At 41.8% G+C, this 20,799-nt stretch overlaps 3 protein-coding genes across 5 annotated transcripts; 1 reads left to right on the top strand and 2 right to left on the bottom strand.

The window, feature by feature from the left end:
* Positions 1–586: 586 nt before the first annotated feature.
* Positions 587–7,460, top strand: phc1 (polyhomeotic homolog 1). 2 transcript variants are annotated; one of them, XM_053433365.1, is made up of 14 exons: positions 587–728; positions 1,866–1,990; positions 2,095–2,205; positions 2,301–2,366; positions 2,470–2,613; positions 2,831–3,025; positions 3,182–3,928; positions 4,028–4,163; positions 4,277–4,452; positions 4,567–4,630; positions 4,731–4,818; positions 5,402–5,573; positions 6,026–6,266; positions 6,546–7,460. In XM_053433365.1, exons 2-14 carry the CDS (start codon positions 1,871–1,873, stop codon positions 6,695–6,697), a joined length of 2,412 nt encoding a protein of 803 aa, XP_053289340.1. In that variant the 5' UTR covers positions 587–728; positions 1,866–1,870; the 3' UTR covers positions 6,698–7,460. The 2 variants fall into 2 exon arrangements, with proteins under 2 accessions (XP_053289340.1, XP_053289341.1); XM_053433366.1 differs by lacking the exon at positions 587–728 and having other exon boundaries at positions 2,086–2,205.
* styk1b (serine/threonine/tyrosine kinase 1b) lies at positions 7,447–13,058 on the bottom strand. Its single transcript, XM_053433367.1, has 10 exons — positions 12,468–13,058; positions 11,388–11,443; positions 11,075–11,245; positions 10,126–10,446; positions 9,827–10,008; positions 9,666–9,740; positions 9,144–9,352; positions 8,970–9,010; positions 8,336–8,432; positions 7,447–8,242 (listed from the first exon to the last, which is right to left on the bottom strand). The coding sequence occupies exons 2-10, from the start codon at positions 11,440–11,442 to the stop codon at positions 8,050–8,052; spliced, it is 1,344 nt and encodes a 447-aa protein (XP_053289342.1). The 5' UTR covers position 11,443; positions 12,468–13,058; the 3' UTR covers positions 7,447–8,049.
* A 600-nt stretch (positions 13,059–13,658) lies between these two features.
* Positions 13,659–19,483, bottom strand: LOC128449983 (glutathione S-transferase kappa 1). 2 transcript variants are annotated; one of them, XM_053433369.1, is made up of 8 exons: positions 19,265–19,483; positions 18,240–18,408; positions 18,077–18,158; positions 17,856–17,984; positions 15,034–15,179; positions 14,723–14,839; positions 14,535–14,628; positions 13,659–14,071 (listed from the first exon to the last, which is right to left on the bottom strand). In XM_053433369.1, the coding sequence occupies exons 2-8, from the start codon at positions 18,306–18,308 to the stop codon at positions 14,022–14,024; spliced, it is 687 nt and encodes a 228-aa protein (XP_053289344.1). In that variant the 5' UTR covers positions 18,309–18,408; positions 19,265–19,483; the 3' UTR covers positions 13,659–14,021. The 2 variants fall into 2 exon arrangements, with proteins under 2 accessions (XP_053289344.1, XP_053289343.1); XM_053433368.1 differs by having other exon boundaries at positions 18,240–18,343.
* Positions 19,484–20,799: the final 1,316 nt, after the last annotated feature.

Raw genomic sequence — 20,799 nt, 5'->3', positions numbered from 1 at the left:
ACTTTACCTCCGTCCTATGGGGTCCTGCTCACATGGGAGTGGAAGGCAAATATATATAAACACAAAACTTAAAGTCATTAAAACGATCAGCATCCAACATTCAAGTAACATTAAGCAAAGCAGAAATCAAAACGATCATTAACGAATACAGTCATAAAACATGGCAAGAATAATGGGAATTAAAATGACATGTAGAGAGAAGCAGAGGAGCGAAAGTCAATGATTCTCCTCATAAGATAGTCAAGCAAGTCCCAACTGGAATCTGCGAACAATGCAAAAAAACACAAACTGTCACTCATCTATTGATAGAGTGTAACATATATAATTACCAAAGAAGGGAATTAATATCAGGATTAAAAGACGAAAAGCTAAATATTACATTCAAAAAACGTGTGAGGAAAGACATCAAGGAATATACATCATCTTCTTATGAATTATTGAAGAGAAACAGGAAAAAATAAAATAGTTTCATTTTAGTTTCGTTTAGTTTGCTGCCAAGTCACTGCTCCACACTCCAGGTCAGAAGGTGGCGGTAATGCACCTATAAGGTGGGCTACCAATAAACACCAGCAGAAGAAGAAGAAAATGGGCGGGGTTTGGTTGGAGGCAAAAACCCTGAGAGGAGCTGTGTCTGTGTCTCTGTCTGTCTGTCTGTCGTTGTTTGCAGTTAAAACCAAGGAGCTCAACTTTAACCTGTTCTTAACTTGTAAAAGAACCGAAACAAACAGGTAAGATGAATGCGGAAGTCTCCTCTAAATCACTAATGGCTGCTTTGATGCCTGGGCGACAGTCAACTAGTTGCTCTCTTTCTGTCTGCTAGCATCGCTAGTTAGTTAGCCTAACCATGGTGCATTTACATTGCTAATAAACGTGTGTGTTACTCCTTCACTTTTTTGAACAGCCCAGCACTCGTTCTTTTTTTCAAACTCAGGTTCAACCCTCACTATTTGTAATTATGCAGCTTCACACTTGTGTTTTAATTACAGGTAACTACCAAAGTCCATTGTAGTTAGCCGCAGCTAGCTAGCCTCTGTCTTACTTTGTGTTTTCCACCATGTTCTCTCTCTCTCTGCTGTTCATTTATCATGTTGACAACTGGTCGGTTACTGAAAGTAGCACCTCGGCCCTGCTCCCTGCGACCAGCGGGCAAACAGGGGCAACATCTGCTCCGCTCATTTCACTGTTGACACATCTTTGCGCGGCTGTGATTTACGGACCCCTGTAAAAGAATAATACCAGGCACCTCTGTTTATATGAAGTGATGCTAATGCTGGAAACTCTCAGTCCCCAGAGACTTCCGGCCATTTGTTTGAGCTCGTTATCCCCTCGTGAGAGACGCATTTATTGGTTATGTACAGATTATTACTATTGCTGTTGTTGTTGTTGTTCTACAAAGTATATCCCACTTCCAGCTCTATTTTATCTTAACAATATGCTATTCCTAATGTGAAATAACAACATGAACAACAACTTGAGTGAATATGATTGTTAAAGTTGAATTGCAAAAAATATATATACTTAAAATGTGGTCAAACATAAACAGAAGTTAACCTATAATAGCATGAAGACCTCCAGAAAGTTTGATCTTTGGTTTGTGAGTCATTGCTGAGATAATTACCTAAAGTGGCATCACATCAGTAATTACAGTTATTCAATAACTGTTAGAGATCAGTGGTCAAACACATGCAAAATACAAATATACGTTGTTTGATATGTTGTTGATGGGCCTTTTTATTAAATTGTCTTAGAGCCCAGTTTGGAGTACAGAGTGTACATGCTGAGATAGTTATAATGTTATGCAGTAGAAGTAATTATTGTGTTTGCAGCACATTTCATTTGTCATTGCCACTTTTTGTTATGAGCAGCAACAATGGAGGGAGGCGAAGACCAAAACACAAGCGCCACCAATGGAAATCCGACTCAGGCAAGTGGGAACTCCCGTGCGCCCCAGATAGCCCACATGTCTCTGTATGAGAGACAGGCTGTACAGGTGAGAGTTAGCTAACACTTTATATTGGCAATTTCTCATAATGTAGGAATGTAAATACCCTTTGGATAAGTCTAAAGGATGTGTGTGTGTTTGAGTGTGTTTAGGCTCTTCAAGCTCTGCAAAGACAGCCAAATGCAGCTCAATACTTCCAGCAACTCATGCTGCAGCAGCAGATCAACAGTGCCCAACTCCATAACTTGGCCGCAGTGCAACAGGTACCTGGCAGTACCAGTAGGAAAATTCAGTTGTGAGTGACCCAATTTTATTTCTTTTTGATCTCTTTAAATTGTAAATTCTCTCTTTTATCCAGGCCACCCTTGCAGCTAGTCGCCAGTCCAACACCCTGAGTAACAGCACGTCTCAAGCACCTACTACTGTAAGCAATATATACAAATATTTACTTTGAGAATGACACAAAGTTAACTTATCAAAGTAGTAGTTTTTTTTGGGATACAAATGCAAGTTGTTGTTCCTCCCAGGTCAACCTCAGCACCACATCTGCAGTAGGGACGATGACCAATCCTCGTCCCCACGGCCCGGCAACCTCTGCAACCAATCCAGCTCTCAACCAGTCGGTGTTGCTGGGTGGAAACGCGGCAGCACAGGGACAGATGTATCTTAGGGTGGGTTTCTGGCAACAATCAAAACATTTGATATATATTGCTCTTTTCAGTGTCACCAATGCTTTTGATATCATAATTTAGCTGTTTATTCTGTTTTTGCTATTGATTTGGTGTGCTAAATGTATTCCTTGGATTGCTTTAATAGAATGTCTTTGCTTTTCAAAGTCATTAAACAAATTATACACTTCAACACTGATAATCTGTCCGGTTCATATAGGTCAACCGCTCTCTCAGGGCTCCCCTTGCTCCTCAGCTCATCTTTATGCCTGGGGGAACAGCTACAGCTACTGTAGCCACAGTGACCCAGACACAGCCTCAGCAGCAGCAGCAACAACAACAACAACAACAACAACAACAACAACAACAACAGCATGACGTTGCTCTTACCACTGCCCAATCGGACCATGATCAGGTTGGAGTGCCATTAAATAACTGTAATGTCAAGTTTGAGCTATTTAAAAGTTGTATAATCGTCAGATTTTTATATTGTTAGTTTCAGAAATATGATTGGTCGAGTCTAATGGTCACAAGACTCTTCTCCTTTCTCAAATACTCCTTTATGTCCCAGGTGCAGAACTTGGCCCTACACTGTGCCTCCACTCCCAGAGCAGTTTCTATCAAGTCTGAGCTTCCAGAGAGGAAAGACTGTGCCAGCTTTCCTCTCGGTCAGCAGCAGCAGACTTTCTCCCAGAATGCTCAGCAGCAGCAAGTACAACCACAACAGCAACAACAAATGGTCAAACCCAATTTTACTCAGCAATCCATTGCCAACACTATGACTGTAAAAACTGGAAACCAGGCCATGACTGTCACCCCTGCTGCTTCTGTAGCTCCCTCATCCACTTCCTCAGCAGCACTCCCTCTCTCACAACTCCTCTTGTCCTCCTCTGCTGCCCCTATGATCTTGGTACCCACGTCAAATGTTCCTACGTCCACTCAGGGCTACACCATTGGCTCAGTGACCACAAAAGCCAACATTAACACGCAGACTCTGGTGGTGCAGCCACTACAACAGACCTGCGCTACAGCAGACAAAGGGCCTGTACCTATCCAGCCCAAGACAGCCCAGGGACACCGTTTACCTGTGCAGTTGCCTCCCAGACACCCACCTCCCATTCTACCAGCACCACCTAGCAACAGCCAGGCCTCCACTGCAGGACACAACCATCCCCACATCCCCGTGCAGCTTGTGGGAGCCAGGCAGGGCATAGCAGGAAACGCTCAGGCTGTTGCCCTGGCAAATGCACGAAGCAGCACAGCCCATGACAACACAGCTAGCGGGAATGTTAACACAGCGTCCAACAACAGTGCGATGGTAAGATCAACCAATGAAAGGATGAACTCGGTGACTCTGAATGGTTTGCTTAGGTGAAGTCTAATAACTGCCGCTGCTTTTTCCTCCACACACCATCAGATGAAGCCGGCCATTGGCTCCCTGAAGAGAAAATCTGACTGTGATGTACCAAGTGAGATGGCGACAGAATCATTAGACCCTGCACCAGTAAAAGATTCTGCTCCAACCTTATCCCCTGCCCCCACAAAGGACTCAGGTCAGTTGGTCTTCTCCAAATCCAGCAAAAATAATTAGTAATATTCTAAACTTGTCACCATAAACCTTCTGGTTTAATAACCTGTTCTCTGTTTGTTTCAATCCTCTCTGTAGCTCCTGTAGCAGCTGCCTTCTCATCTCCTCCCACGCTGTCCTTACCTCTGCCTTTGCCAAGAGTTGGGCATGGGGATAAAGACAGAGCTCCAGTTCCGCAGGCAGTTGTCAAACCTCAAGTTCTCACCCACCTCATAGAGGGCTTTGTTATCCAGGAGGGAGCTGAACCCTTCCCTGTAAGTGCCCCCTGTCATGAAAATGCAGATTTCACATAAAATCCTAGCTTAAGTTTGAATGACACTGGCTGTGGGAAAAGCTTCTAACTCTCAGGCTTGTATGTGATGTGACAGGTTGCTGGACTCCTCAAAGACAGAGATTTTGCCCTGGCTGGCCGCTCAGAAAACGGACCTCCATGTAAGTGGATTTTTGGATTTGAAAGAATATGATACCATAAACCTGTTGTGTATGTATTTTCCACATTTGATATATCTGTATACTTTACTTTTCTCTGCAGTGTTGAAGTGTGAATACTGTGGAAACCTGGCACCAGCCAGCCAGTTCAGAGGCTCAAAGAGGTTCTGTTCAAATACTTGTGCTAAGAGGTAGGATTTCCTCCAACATCCCAAAGGCTTGTTTCTGCAAAGAGATAAATCACCTCCCACATACTTCAATGTCTGATTCTTTAACATTGAAATGGTTGTTAAGCAATACATCCACTAGATGGCAGCGCAGAGTCAACAGTTACTGACAATAACAAACATGGCGATGGTTGAGGAGGTTGTGATGTTGTCCCTCTTAAGAAAGAGGAAATGTGGCTGTTTGTTCCTGGGCCTGGGCAAAGCAATGTCGTATAGATACCTGTAGTTTCCTACCAACTCACAAAGTCTCTCCTCAAAAAGTTCTGCCATGTTGGAAATTTCTTCCTCGTGTCCTGATTGTCTCGTTGGAATTATCGGCTACCTTGCCCCCCCATGATTTCCAGTGGTACTGCCCCATTTTGTCTGTTTAGTCCGAGTATGAACAGAAGACTCAGTCTGTTTCCCTTGAGCATAAAAGAGCCTTAGAGATAATTAAATAACTTCATTTTTTATGCTACCTTGTTTGAAATACGCTAAAAACTCTGAGCAGCAATCAATAGAAATCCAAATCCCTTCCTGTGTATTGATTGTTCCCCTTGTTCCACAGGTACAATGTGAGCTGCAGCCAACACTTCAAGACAAGCCGGGTCCGAAGTGGAGCAGGATTGGCCTCCCCTCCTGCACCGTCTGAGAGCATGGCAAAGCGCAGGGGCCCCTCCCGCAGGAGCAGTTCTAATATCACCTCTAATAAAATGTCAAACAGGCATCTAGCTGTCAAGGTAAGAATTGAAGTCTAAAGGACAAAGTTGGAGATATGACATATTTTGAGACAGTAATGACTTAAACTTATTTCAATTATTCTGTGTGTGTTCAGAAGCCGAGTTGTTTATATAGGAAAATCCATTTTTGTTTGAATACTCAGAAAAACACTCCAATAATTTATTTTGAGTCCAACCCTCATACAACTTCCTGGTGCCTAAAAAGCTCATTAGAGTACGAAATATGTGCTAATCCTCTGAAAACAGTCCCTACCAGATACACTATTTACCTCCTTTTGAGTTACACTTGCTAAAAACTACAATTCCAGAAGTTTTAGGAAATTATGAAACCTGTCCTTCAAAATGCATGTTGTATTTGTAGCTTGTAGCTGTACTTGAAGATCATTTGATATATTAGTAAAAAATGATGCCTACTCTCACTGGCTTTTAAATCTCCGCTCTTTTGGGTGCAGTGTCATTCTGAGTCCAGTCGCTCAGAGGACGTGTCCAGCGATGGGGAGGAAGAAGAGGAGGATGATTCTCCTTCACTTTCTCCAACCTCCTCACGCTCCTGCTCCAGAGCGGACCACAGCGCCCCTCAGTCTGACAGTTCAGCTCCTGGTAGCCTTCCACTGGAGGGCGCCAACTTTCTCTCATCAACTCCTGCTCAATGGGGAGTTGAAGAAGTCTGCAGGTTCATCTCTTCACTTCAAGGTTGGTGTTCAGTGATTATTCAACTTTTGTCAATTTGATATGTCGCTGACTTGATTCTATCAGCAACTCTGCCTCTGTCGCATTAACACTCACATAGCTGGATAAGAGAATCCAGGTTTCACTGAGACAGTTGATTAGCAGCTTCGTAGTAGAGGTTATCAGTTTGGCCGAGGCTGTATAACGGAAACATATCCTGTGCTTGTTGACCTCACACAGTAACTCAGGTCGCTGGTCTCTTTCTTTGCTGGTTGTATCATCCTGTCTCTCTTTTGTGCTCAGGTTGTGAAGAGCTGGCCGCCCAGTTTCTGTCCCAGGAAATAGACGGGCAGGCCCTCATGCTTCTGCGAGAGGACCATCTCATCTCCACCATGAACATCAAGCTGGGCCCCGCTCTCAAGATCTGTGCCTCCATCAACAGCCTGCGTGAGTGAAGAGGTCGGTGCTAAAGACGGGATCAATACCGGGACTTGCTCCTTTTGTTAATGACAAGTTATAAACCTAAGACTGAGATCATTACGAAACAATGGTGCTCCATTGACTGTTGGCCGATATGGAAACGGACCGTTAACCCTTTGGACCTTGAATGTGTAAAAACTGTGTGCATGAATATATGTGTGTATGTGTGGGTGGTGAGAAAGGACATTCTGAAACAGCCATGTCTGTCTGTCGGTCACTTTTTGTCTGTTACCGTGTGTAAAGACCTTTTGTATGTAAACTATACACCAGCCTGCAGTTATCTGTGCTCGGTCTTTTAGCTAGAACAGCTCACCTGTTGGGTTAAAAAAAGACACGTTGCCTTCTTGCTGTATTTCAAACTTTAACTTTAACTTTAGTAGTTTGATTTCTGATGTCAGCAACAACCACTTCATTTAAACGTTTCTGTCTGTGAGTTTTCTTTTTTTTTTAACCATAGATGTTTAACCTAGGCTCAAATCTCATCGAGCGAAGGACACTCAAACAGCCTAGTATCTTAATTAGTTCACTTTATTAGTTATTCAAAGTTTAGTTTTGTATCTTTTCCATTTTGTATTACAATCAAAATTATTTTTTCATGGATATAATAGTTTTAGTAGCTTTATCAACCTAACTACCTGAAAATAGGTATTCTTCACCGTTTGCCCTCTAGTGGGCGAAGTGGAAGTGCTCTTTGTACATGTATGCAATAATGCCAATAAAACAGTTCTTGTTACTGGACGTGTTTATTCATGCTTTTAAATTTCCTTGAAAAGTAAATAACCTAAGGTCACCCTAGATGATTTATGTATTTAAATGTAAATTCTTCACTTCTTTTCTCAGGTCCATCCACATGAACTGAGCTCATAGAGAAAACATGTGTAACAATATTGCAATTTTATTTACAAATCCTACACTTCTATAACTCCAACTAATATCGAATTGTACAAAAATAGCGTAATAACATATATATTACATCTGTTCATATACATCGGCTTCAGGTTGTAAACATTTGTAAACCATTATATATCTACGGTGCCTTCTACAAGGTCAGGATGCAGCAGCTGTACGTCGGTCAAGTTTACGTATCTTAAAAGTTCACTATTACAACATTTCATGTATTTCCCCCCACAAATAATTCAAGGTTTCAAAAGGTAAATAGCTTAATATACGTGTAATATTTTCTCGTTGATTGCAAAATAAAGTAAGAATCTCGGTGTCCACTTCTACACAGGACACCTTTATTGCACCAGAAAGACTTTGTGTTGTAAAAGTGCACCACTGGGGTATTTCAGAATAGTGCAATATATTTTTCCGGAACAGGCAGTAATCAGAAAACAGTGTAGCTGTTGGTCTCCCCGTATCCAGCTTCCCTCAGGTACTGCTCAATGTTAATGGTCCCAGACACCTTGAGGACTTTGTCGGAGGCGCTCTTCTCCCCTGAGGTGAGCTTTCGGCTCACGTCAGCCAGGGAGGGTCGATCCTGATCCCTCCAATTACAGCAACCTTTAATGACGGTGTACCTGAGAGAGGCAAAACGTTTGTTTGTTAATGAGAGACCTTCGGCTATCGCTGAGTTGCCTCAGGTTTGGGGGTTGTGTCGTCTGGCTACTCACAGAGCATTGGAGGAGTTGGAAGGTTTTTTCAGACTCTTTCCTCTTTGGTGAAACTGTAGAAGTTCATTAACTGGAATTTCTGCAAACGGAGCTTCACCTGGAGAGTAAATAGCACATGTGGGGAGATTATATATTTTCACATTACAACACCAATGTACATGATGGAAAACAGGACATTTTCTGAAAGATCAACAGAGAAACTCTTTATTATGGTGGAAAACACAACAGCAGGTACCTCCCTTTTTCTTTAGAGGTTAATGTCATGTTTCCAATTTGTTTTTGTGTTTGCTTATTTGTAGTTTTTTTTTTAGGTAAACCATTGTGTACCTTTGGATAGATGACCATATGTCTGTTTTTGGCTGATTCCGCATATTAAATACCATAAAGATAAGATTCTATTAAAATCAAATATCGACATAAGATACCTAACCTTTACTAATTTACTAAAATAAATGTATGTATATGGTAAAATATCAATGTGTTGAGACACAAAATCATAGTATCACAGTATATAAATATTGTGAGCCTATTGTTATTGATGTCCTGTGTAGTAGATAATCATACTTATCAAGTTAATACATTTATGAGTCGATCCATACATTTATAATGATAATGAGTTCACGGATGAACTTACCCAGCGTAGCCATCTCATACAGTAAGAGGCCAAAGGACCAGCTGGAGAGACACAAAGGAAAGTATTAGTTAGTTTTCACTGAATGAAAAATAGATATCCCAAATAACATTTATTTCATATCCGACAGTAAAGGTAAATTGTAGCATTTTTTGTTTCAGCGTAAGAAGAACTCACACGTCACTGCTCTGACTGGCAGGCCTCTTGGCCAGCAGCTCTGGCGCCTGCCATTTCTTCATGCTGGTATCCTCCTTCTGAGTGCCCCTCTGGTCCTTCCTCGTGTGGACCCCACGAAGACCCCAGAGCTTGGCCGTGTAGTCCTTGCTGACCAGTACGTTGCGGGCACGGATATTCCCGTGGAGAAGATCTTTGCTGTGAAGGAACTCCTGATAGAGGAAGAAGACAAGAAAAGCTCAGGATTAAACAGACAGGCCTGTGCGGTTACTGTAACGTAAATATTCCTGTATGTCTGCGTAACATTTGAATCATCTGGAGTGAAGAAAGGGAACTTTCAGATCAGACTTAAAGCCTATTAATGTAGCAGTCGTGAAAAAGGGCAAACCAATTTAATAAAAGTTTTTTTTGAGTTTTTTTTTTGCACGTGCTTTGGAGGTAAATCCTGAGGTTCAGTCCTGAGTTCTGTCACTGATTTGAAAGTCAAATATGGCTTTAAAAGTTGTTAGTTATTTTCATACTGACCAGAGCTGAGGCCACCTGTTGGGCCATGGTAAATATTCTTCTCTCAGTCATTTCACATGGAGGATCCACATGTTCCTAAAAGAATAAACACAAGTTATACTTTGTCATTTGCTTTTTTCACTTCAATTACATAATTTTATAAAACACCTCACACTCCCTACCTGTCTGGATCTCCACAGGAGGCTGAGCAGGTCTCTGTTCTCCAGCTCCTCCACCACCGTGACCAGGGGAGCTCGCAGGGACACCACACCGAGCAGCTCGGGCAGGAATGGATGAGGCCCGAGCTGAGCCAGGAAGGAGGCAAAACCCAGGAAGTTGTGTCTTTCTGCAGCATCCGCAGAGTCTGTGGAGCATAAACACGACAGGGAAACGAAAATGAAAAATCTAAAAACTGTAGCAGCAGGAGTCAGAATAGAAAGACCTAAAAATCAGACGATTAAGAGCTTTTTAACCATCTCACCATTCAGCACCCGCAGGACCACATTCCTGTTCTCCATGCGGGCCCTGTAGAGGGACACAGAGGAGTCGGAGCGCAGGCTGAAGGCCACGGGCAGAGGGGTGACCAGGTTGAAGGACTCTGGCAACCTCTGGCGGGGCAACTCCCTGGGCTGGACGATGGGAACGAAATTGGGCTGGAAGGGCTGTGGATGGGGGTCGGGGGTTCTCACAGGCACGGTGAGCCTCTTGGAGGAGTAGGTGGTTGGGGGGGAGAAAGTGGAGTAGGAACTGGGCATGTCCAGAGCGATGCTTTCATGCTCCAGCACATTGATGCCTGGTGGAGCTACGGACAGAGAAACAGAGGGAGCAAGAGAATAATCATTATTATGGAATAAATACAAGATCAGAATTATTATTGTTATTATTTCCAGTACTGAATTATATATTTAAAATAATAATTAAGCATTATAAATAGTCACGAATGCTCAGCTGCCGTGTAATGGAAAAAGCCAAAGGTAGGATTATCTACGTATTGAATGAATTAATTATTGATCATATACATGCATCTTGAGTTTAAGAACAAATATTTAATAACCAGTTTATACCACACTATTATGTAGTCGTATGCAGCTATATGGACACTTTGAGTACTGGTTAAAGCACAGTATTTTGTTATATGCTTACACATTCTTCATAGTGTTGCAGAATAGCAATAATAAACTCTATGATCTGTCTGTGAGCGGGTGAAAGCTTTTACAATTTTGGTTTCACTTATTAACATGTGATTTTAAGATCAGATCGAAAAGCAAACATGATCTAAATATTTTCAGAATTTGATTCGATTTTAAAGTTTAACGGTGTGAAAAGGTTCAAACACTTTCACTGCTTTGATGAGTTGAATGTGCACCTCCTGAAAACTGCAACACAGAAGAGATACACAGATGGACACATGGTCCGCTCCGGTGTCTTACCATCGATGCCGTGCAGTTCTCTCCTGGAGGTGGACTTTGAGGCCCGTGGACGCATCCGCTCGACTCTCTCCGGACAGAAGCGCATCAGCAGAACGAAGACCAGGGTGACCAGGAAGCAGGCCAGCAGGAAGACGGGCACTACGATCACCTCCTGCTCGTAGACACGGATCTCTGCACGGAGCACGGAGCAGATACACGGACACGTCAGAGGCTCTGTGTTTGCCGGTATGTTTGTTCATCTCTCGACTCCAGTGACCTTACACGTCACTGATGGTCGGAATCTTCAGGATCTATCTCTGATAATAACACTCACCACAGATTGTATCTCCATGTTTGCAGCGGTAGTCGGCATCTGACAGCGAAGACATCCTGTCAAATGAAAATGTGAAAGTGTATTTTATTCACTTTCGTCCATTTCACCCATTTAGGTTTCTCATAGCTCCGCCAGGGAGGTTATGTTTCCACCTCGGTCCATTTGTTGGACTGAGGTGAAAACTACACGACAGATTTCTATGACATCTGGTGGAGGGTTGTGGTCCGAGTCAGGGAGGATCCCCTTTCGATTTCGGTGCAGATCCAGGTTTTAATTTTTCACTTCCTTTAACACTTTGGTTTCTAGTAGGTTGTGTCTATAGGCTCATACAGTCGTTAGGTCTTAAAGTCTTTGTCGTGGAGGACCAAATGGACGCACGTGATTCAAAGCAGCAGATATAAAGTGACAGTTAAAGTCGTGAAACCCACTCTGACTGGTAACATGACTCCTGAGGCCAGGTAACCAGTGTGAGAAGGTGTCAGGGCCAACGTGTAACTGAGACCAGGAACTCAACGTGTTGTATCACAGCCTCTGAGATGTTTTAGAATATATGAGTAAACAAACACATCGCTGCATCTCCTTCCACCACAGTGAACCTTGGTCCCTGTGGCCTCACAGTACACACCTCCTTTGTTTGTCAATCTCAAAAGTGAAGTCATATTATATGAGCTCAACCAGAACCCGCACCCTTTATCAAAGCCCCGTGGAAAAAGACACAAGGATATAAGGATATATACTTCAAATGACACTGCAGCCTCACAGAAAACCCTTTTAACCCGTTGATCGTCTTCTCACATCAGATCCCGGCAGTGCAAAACCAGTTCATCTGCATTTCTTGGACACATAATTACCAGGGCTGCACTACACACCCAGAAGGGCAAACATACAGGACAGAAAAGCCCTGGCTCGCACATCCAAACCAACGATAATCACAGAAAACAGTGAGATACACACAGTTCAAGCTTATATTTAAAAGGACACGAGGCAGATACACCTGCTCACTCCACCTCGCTGCCGCCTGCATGACTTCAAAATCAGATGGAGTGACCGTGAGGAGACACGTTGTGAATTATTTCTTACCTCAACTCCTTCAGTCGTTACTCAGACCCCAGATAAAATGATAGATCCTGTTATTGGAGGCTCATGTCTCCCTCGTTCACGCAGACAGGCACTTTTCACACATCCTCCCAGTTGAACGTGGAGCCTGCTCAGATCCTCATTGTCTTGTTTCTCTAAGGCGACGTCAGGCTCAGGGGATCGGCGTGCCGCTCTCTGTTTGTCTACCTTTCACCTTCAGTGTTTTTCTCAACTCCACCCTCTTCACCTGCTCCTTAGCCGTCTCCCTCTCTTATTTACCCTTCCCTTTTCCTCCTCTCTGTCTCAGTCCCTCTCCGCTCCAGTGTTGATGCAGCAACACTGATGTCAGGTTTTTATGCTGATCCACAGTCCTGTCCTTAGTATCTAACAATTTGCTCTACCACATTCTGTTGTTTTTCTTCTTCCTTTTTGAAGCCAGCAGCCTGTCAGCTTCTACCAGCCCTGCCTCCCTCCTCTTTGTTTAGGGAAACTGGTCCTGCAGGTCCTTGTCATTTTAAGTCTCCAACCTTTTGTCGAGTGTGTGTGGCCCTCATTGCCCAGGAACTCGTATGACAAGCTCTGCATTCCCAGGAGTATTTAGGTGACAATAACAGACTGCACTTCCTTCCAGGTACAGGTAACAAATAAAGAAATATCTTCCCACTCCTTAAAAACACATAAGTAGCCAGCTGTCAATTCAGATCATCATTGTTAAAAGATGCCACAGTTTGCTCTACCACAAAAATGATATCATATAGTGGATAAGTAACTTGTTTTGACAGTTTTTTAGAATTAAGAGCTCAGAGGCTCTGCCTGAGGAAATACAAGAAGCTGACTCATTAACCTCCTTTAATTAAATTTTTTACACACACTTTAAATCGTATTACATTCTCCGATTTGACCTAATTCAAGTTTTTATTATTGTAACGGGTGGTCTTGTTTGGATTTTGATATTTTTTTTGTTTATTTATTTTACGTGTGTGTTGTTTACTTGTGAGGCCCCTTGTAACTTTGTTTTGAAAAGTGCTATATAAATAGATATATTATATTGTTATTATTATTATTTATGTTCAACTGCGGCACTCGTAATATCATTGTCTATAGTTTGTGCTATGACACTAATGGCTTCTTTAAAACACATTGAGTTCAACAGCACTGATTGGTTGAATAAGTAAATAACAAGCAAACAGAATGTTTAATTTTATTCACCATATTTATTCTTTATAAGAAAAATTCATACAATAAATGGTTTCTATGTCTATGATGTCGTTGTAAAGATATTGTAAGTGCTCATATTTGTCAACAATTTGAAATTCTCTATTTCAAGAAACAATTTGAAATATTTCAACACATATCTTATTCACACTGCATTAGTAACCATTTATAATATATAATATTATATAATAAGCAATCCTTGTGTGTTAATAGTGAACAAAATATGAGAGAAACACTTAAAAAGGCACCGCTTACAGAATGTGAATTTTGAAGTTTAAAGGCATCATTAAAGACAGATAGATTCCAGAATCTTCAAGCACATGTTTGAAGACAGTTTCCATCTCACAGCTTGGCAGCGGCCTTGTGAGGCACAGGTCCCAGCCACTTCTCTCCTGAAACACAGAATAAAATCAGACAGCTCCAGCTTTAATCACTAATGATGCTGACCTCCACTGTACAGCGTGTAAATAAACATGGAGGACATGACGGCTCTCCAAAGGCATCTCAATCGCCATCTGGTGGCCAACTGCAGAATAGGGGATATACACTGTCTCCTGTGTTAGTGGATGGGACATGGGCCAAACTAAAAGGTACAATTAAACGTTACAAATATTTATTTCTTAAAGAACATACTTGTTGGTATTTCTTATCCCAATGATGTAATTTGAATGTTAATTTTTTCATTTAAGTTTAGCTTTAGTCAGCTGATGCCATAATAACGGGGTGAAAGCAATATATGAACATCTTGCATTTATGTCATTCTCGTATAAAGTGTAGATTAAGACTGCGTCAAATGTCGGTTTAACAGTATATGTGTTGGTTTGTGAAAGATGCAGAGCACAACAGTATTCTCACCGAGGCGGTGGGCCATGAGCTCAAACCGGTCAGATCCAAAATACATCTCTGGTTTTCCATCAATATGACACACTATCATGGGGAAGCCGAACGACTGGGGGGAAACAATAGGACATATTTTGTTTGTTAAATGAAAACATCTTGTGCGTCTTGCCTGAATCCACAAGAAGAGCTGAAGGACAACTGACCCCATAGTCAAGTGCATCCTGCGTTGTGCTTTTCAGCTTGTCTTTAATCTCCTTGGTGTTGTACGACTCCATCGCTGATTTAATATCATCATCAGACAGACCTGCTTTCTTTGCTGCCTGCAAGAAGAAAAGGCGACAGGTAAAATCCATCCATCCATTATCTATACGGTTCATCCTTTGAGGGTCACATGTGGGCAGGAGCCAATCCCATCTGACACTGGACGAGAGGCAGGGCACCACGTGCTATGACAAAGCTCAATACATAGTGCTGCCTTTTCTGTTTAAATGCAACAAGGATGGATAAATGGTACCTCAGACAGTGACGCAGGTTCAGTGATGTCTTTGTCCTGATTCCAGATTCGTCTCCACAGCTCCCGGGAAACCTGCTCCACCTGTTTGTCTCCATCCTTTTCCCTCTTTTGTACTGCTGTCACGAATCGCATTGCAGACAAGGAACCTGTCAAAACAGAAGGTTGTGATTTAAAACCTGACGGGGCGCTTCTATTTGTACCCGGCACAGCTTTTGTAGTCTTTACAGTAGTGGTTTAGCGGATGAGGAAACGCACAGACCAATTGCATGCGAGTTAAGCCATCCCACGTGATACTACTCAGCCAATCAAGTCTGTGCATTCCAGGCGGTTAACATTGCGACTCTACCCTCAGTTTACCAGACTTCTGCCACTACTACTGGGCAGCGAATTGCAGAGCGTTAATGTATTGGCAAAACGCACATCAGGGTAATGTTACTGCCCACACCCCATCTTGGCTCGCAATTGAACAAAGTCTCCCCGTCAGTTCTATGCCAGCCCTCCTCTTCTCCTCAGCTCAACCCTTAAAATCCATTGCTGGAAATAATTTCATAGTTACAAGCTCTTTAAAAATTTGGTATCAAATAAGGAAATCATTTAACCTGCCTGAGATCTCCTCTTACACCCCTCTCTACCGAAACCACGCTTTCCCACCTTCATTGTCTGATAACACTTTCCTTTTCTGGAGGGATAAAGGTATTGCCACCATTGGGGACCTTTATCTTAACAAGACTTTTGCCACCTTTGCTCAGCTGAAGGGGAAATATACACTGTCAGACACGCACTTCTTCCGCTACCTGCAGATTAGAGATTTCACCCGCAAAAATATTCCTTACTTTCAATCGTTGCCAGCTCCCATTGAATTATACACTCTTTTGACTCGACCTCCTGATTCTAAGAAACTCACTTCGCGATTTGTTGATCTTTTCACCTCACTTAACCCGACCTCATCCCAGCACTTAAAGGAGGCTTGGGAGAAAGACTTAGCCTTGTCGATAAGCGACAATGACTGGGAATCCTACCTCGGTGATATTCATAAATGTTCAATAAATTCAAGGCACCAACTTATTCAATTTAAGGTTGTCCACAGATTACATTATTCCTGTACCAAACTCCATTCTTTCTACCCCTCTGTATCCCCAATCTGCTCGAAATGCCAGTCAGCTGAGGGAACCTTAGGCCATCTCTTTTGGTTTTGTCCCAAATTGAACCAGTTTTGGTCTGATATTTTCAAATGCTTTTCTGAGGTATATGAGTGTAACATTTCTCCAGATCCATTCACTGCAATTTTAGGTGGCTCCCAGCACCTTTCTATGCTCACCAACGAACACCGTAGGACTATACAATACGGCATGGTCATAGCAAAAAGGAACATACTAACTTTATGGAAGAGTGGTGAGGCGCCTTCCTTTAAGGCCTGGCTTTCAGAAACTACCAGTCTGCTGCATATGGAAAGGATCCGACACAATGTCTCTCTCAGCTCTGCAGCCTTTGATAAGATTTGGCAACCTTTCTTTTTATATTTGTCAAGAATGACCCAACAGTGATAGTCATGCTCCACTCACATTCCTTTCTACCAACGTAACTTCATGTTTTTGACTTCTATATAATGACAGGTATGTTCTGTAGATAATTGTATGTACTGTTTCAGAGCAGGTCCCCTTTATTTTTTTTTTTTTAATTTATTTATTTATTTATTTTTCTCTGTCTCTCTCTCTCTTTGTACTCTCTGTTGTTTTTTTTTGTTTTTTTTGCTGTCTGTACAATATGTGTTTGTCCATGAACACTTGTTCAATGTGTCTTTTTTCTGTCACAATATGCTTATTGCCTGTTTTATATATTGAAAATTTATAAATAAAATATTGAAAAAAAAAAAAAACATTGCGACTCTACAGTGCAGACAGATGAGAGAGTTAGAGGCGAGTTACAAATGAAAAGACAGTAGAAAGAAAATGAGAGAAACAGAGGAGTGAGATGCAGAAAATGAGAGAAACAGAGGAGTTAGATGGAGAAAGTGGAGAAGCGAGTGAGACGGAGAAAACGAGAGAAACGAGTGAGATGGAGAAAGGGAGAGAAACAGAGGAGTGAGACAGAGAAAGTGGAGAAACGAGTGAGACGGTGAAAGGGAGAGAAACAGAGGAGTGAGATGGAGAAAATGAGAGAAACAGGAGTGAGACGGAGAAAGGGAGAGAAACAGATGAAAAAAGTGGAGGAGTGGGATATAAGAAAGTGATTCTAAAACTGTTCAATTGTTAAGATGCATTGAGATTTAATATCTGTAAAATTGGTGGAGACTTTTGAGTCAAGATTTGAAACAGAAAAATTTAAATTATAGCTTTTGCTCCCATTATTAAATGTTCCTGAAGTTAAGCCCTTTATTTGAACATGCACAATTTTCACATTTTATTTATTTTCTCTTATTTTGAAATGCAGCTCTACTTTTATTTAGTTAATGAGAACAGTATACATATCTGTAATCATAAATATATGTTCAGTTCTAGGTTACGTGGCAATAAATATTGTCAAAACGTTTTTCAATCATACTGAATTAATTTGATTTGATAGTCAGGTAGTGAGTACATGCAGATGTTGATACAACTACTAGGCTACTTAAATATATATCACACTAAATATTTAGACATTATGTTCTTCTGGAGCTTTGCTTCAAGAAATGTTCTCTAACTGGACCTCTTTAAATTTTAGTTGAATACCCCTGCTATAAACTATGGCCAAACAACAGGAAACAATCCACACAGATGAATCCACCCATTTTCACATCAATACACATTACTGTATAGATTTCATCAGATCCTGCTTGTTAGTACCTTTGATGAACATGGCCTCAGCGGGGTTTGATGGAGGTCTCAGGGGAACCTCAAAATACTTAGACAAGCGCTGCAGATCGTTGCTCATGTATACCATTTTATTTGGAACCATACCAGGAGGCCTATTGTCTGTAATGACAGATAAACAGGGTATGAATAACGATAGTAATGAGAAGGTCACAACAATAATAATGTGAAAATGCAACATGCTGTGGGGAGACCTGATCCCTGCATGACGCCGCCCAGGAAAGCAGGACGCAGCTTCAACTCCACGTTCCACACAGTTCTGTAGCGACACATGATCTGTGAAGACAAACCACCGGAGTTATTATCTTAGTTAACACAAAAGTCTGTGACTGAGACTTTATATAAAAACACCCAAACCTCAAAGCCGAGCCAAGAGTATGGGGAGACCACATCGTAGAACAACTCGATCACTTTCTTGGATGACATCTTCAGATCTCACTTCTGTCCTCAGAGACGCTTCGCTTTAATGTAAGACAAGGCCGTGTTACTAAAGCACGTTCCACACACACAGGATAGACTCAAGCTGCTGTAGAGACATTCAAAAAGATACTTTATAAAGATAAAATAATACTTTTGAAGTAACAGTTTGAAACTAAACTATTGAAAGATTCAAAAGAACAAAAAAAGGAAAGGAATAAAAAGGACTAATCCATATGAATATTTAAACCTCAAGTCAAAGTCAACTTTTGTGTAAATTCTGCCATAAATACACGACAGAGGTTTCTCTCTGATGTGTAAACAATTAAGTAGACAGAACATACAAGTACGCATCCTATGAAGTACTCAAAATATAGTACACAGAACAACATAGCACGCAGTCATCAGGCAAACGGTGCATGGGATGAGAGTAGTGCACACCGGGAATAATGCAAAAGTTGATTTAGTGCAAAATAAGTTGAAATAGAAAAACGAACTGGACTAAATACAAATAAATTAAAGATAAAACTGCATGAAATGATCACAAATTAAATAGAATAAGATACAGTGATGGTGGTTCATGGGATTGTTATGTATTCTGCTGACGTTTAGCTTGTTTTGACTGGTATAAAGTTGATGTTCAGACTTGGTTGATGTGGGTTTTGTGTATTTGTGTGTGTTGGTTAGTGTTGTGGTCATTTGAGTTCACTAGTGCAGCCACCGGGACTATGGGGTGTAGTGTCCCCGATGGGCTCCAGTCACGGGTACATGTGAGAAGTGTTGACCTTTACGTTAAACAAATCCTTAACCTTGGTGTTCCGCGGTGTACGGAACACAAGTAAAGTTCTCTGTGCTTCTTCAGTCTCACACGAGCTCAACACGTTATTAAATATAAGTGTAGAGATTGTGTAACGTGTTAATTAATGACCCAGAGAAATCAGAACCCTGTTTAAAGTTCATCTCACCTGCCCGCTGCTCTGCCTCGGGCTGAATCCAGGGAAACACGTCCACTCGAATCCCTTCAGATGGTTTTCAGGGACTCGACCTCACACTGTAGTTACTCAGTGTTGAGTTGACAACAGGTTTGTGTGAGTGACGTGAAGTTCGAGCGTCCACAGCGCTGCCCCTGTGATCTGCCCTCAGGCGAACTGCCACAAACCTGCCACCCTTCTTCTCCCTACCGAGGCACGCTGTCGGTGTGGTATCGCCACCTATTGGCCCGGAGGTGGACACGTTTCGTAAAAAAAAAAAGCCAATCCTTCTTCTTTAACCCTAGATGACTAACGTACAGTTTGTTACACCATCCCTGACGTCGGGTACATTTTACCCCATATAATATATACCCGATAAAAAAAATGCTTCTCATCAACATATATTAATGTACAACAATACATGGCAATTTGAAGTACTCTTCTTTTATTTCCTCGATACAACATATCATAAAACCAAAAAAATGTACCACGGGGGACCATATAGAAAGGCTCTAAAATTAGTGAAAAATTAGGGAGTCGTTAAAGAAAAATTCCTAAAAATATATACAGTGCCTTGCATAAGTATTCACCCCTCTTGGACTTTTTCCCATTATGTACTGTTACTAACTGGAATTCAAATAGACTTAAATAAACTTTTTCCCGTTTGATCAACAAAACATGCATAGTACTTTGGAGGTGCAAAATACATTTTATTGTGACACAAACAATAATGAGAACAAAAAAGTTGACATCTGTTGGGTGCATAAGTATTCACCCCCCTGTGTCAATACTTGGTAGAACCCCCTTTCGCTGCAATTACAGCTGCAAGTCTTTTGGGGTATGTCTCTACCAGCTTTGCACATCTAGAGATGGAAAGGTTTGTCCATTCTTCTTGGCAAAAAAGATGAAGCTCAGTCAGATTGGATGGAGACCGTCTGTGAACCGCAATCTTCAAGTCTTGCCATAGATTCTCTATTGGATTGAGGTCTGGGCTTTGACTGGGCCATTTTAAGACATTAACATTCTTTAATCCAAACCATTCCTTTGTAGCTCTGGCTGTATGTTTAGGGTCATTGTCCTGCTGGAAGATGAACCTCCGCCCCAGTCTCAAGTCTTTTGCAGACTGCATCAGATTTTCTTCAAGGATTTCCCTGTATTTGGCTCCATCCATCTTTCCCTCTATTCTGACCAGTTTCCCTGTACCTGCTGAAGAGAAGCATCCCCACAGCATGATGCTACCACCACCATGTTTCACTGTTGGGATGGTGTGCTCAGGGTGATGGGCAGTGTTGGGTTTTCGCCACACATAGCGTTTTGCATTGAGGCCAAAAAGTTCAATTTTGGTCTCATCTGACCAGAGCACCTTCTTCCACATGTTTGCTGTGTCTCCCACATGGCTTCTGGCAAACTCCAAACTGGATTTTTTATGGATCCCTTTCAACAATGGCTTTCTTCTTGCCACTCTTCCATAAAGGCCAGATTTGTGGAGTAGACGACTAATAGTTGTCCTGTGGACAGATTCTCCCACC

Source organism: Pleuronectes platessa, chromosome 10 (genome assembly GCF_947347685.1).
Source record: "Pleuronectes platessa chromosome 10, fPlePla1.1, whole genome shotgun sequence".
Taxonomy (NCBI): Eukaryota; Metazoa; Chordata; class Actinopteri; order Pleuronectiformes; family Pleuronectidae; genus Pleuronectes; species Pleuronectes platessa.
Note: the sequence above shows the minus strand (reverse complement) of the source record. Positions and strands in the feature narration are given on the sequence as shown.

Excerpts from the sequence above, each read along its gene's own strand:
- phc1 (XM_053433365.1), top strand. The coding sequence starts at position 1,871 with ATGGAGGGAGGCGAAGACCAAAACACAAGCGCCACCAATGGAAATCCG. Across the intron at positions 2,206-2,300 it reads ACTTGGCCGCAGTGCAACAG|GCCACCCTTGCAGCTAGTCG; the intron begins GTACCTGGCAGT and ends TCTTTTATCCAG. Across the intron at positions 3,026-3,181 it reads CCCAATCGGACCATGATCAG|GTGCAGAACTTGGCCCTACA; the intron begins GTTGGAGTGCCA and ends TTTATGTCCCAG.
- styk1b (XM_053433367.1), bottom strand. The coding sequence starts at position 11,442 with ATGTCTTCGCTGTCAGATGCCGACTACCGCTGCAAACATGGAGATACA. Across the intron at positions 10,447-11,074 it reads AGAACTGCACGGCATCGATG|CTCCACCAGGCATCAATGTG; the intron begins GTAAGACACCGG and ends CTCTGTCCGTAG. Across the intron at positions 8,433-8,969 it reads GTATGAGATGGCTACGCTGG|GTGAAGCTCCGTTTGCAGAA; the intron begins GTAAGTTCATCC and ends TTTACTCTCCAG.
- LOC128449983 (XM_053433369.1), bottom strand. The coding sequence starts at position 18,308 with ATGTCATCCAAGAAAGTGATCGAGTTGTTCTACGATGTGGTCTCCCCA. Across the intron at positions 17,985-18,076 it reads CGGCGTCATGCAGGGATCAG|ACAATAGGCCTCCTGGTATG; the intron begins GTCTCCCCACAG and ends CTGTCATTACAG. Across the intron at positions 14,072-14,534 it reads GCTCATGGCCCACCGCCTCG|GAGAGAAGTGGCTGGGACCT; the intron begins GTGAGAATACTG and ends TCTGTGTTTCAG.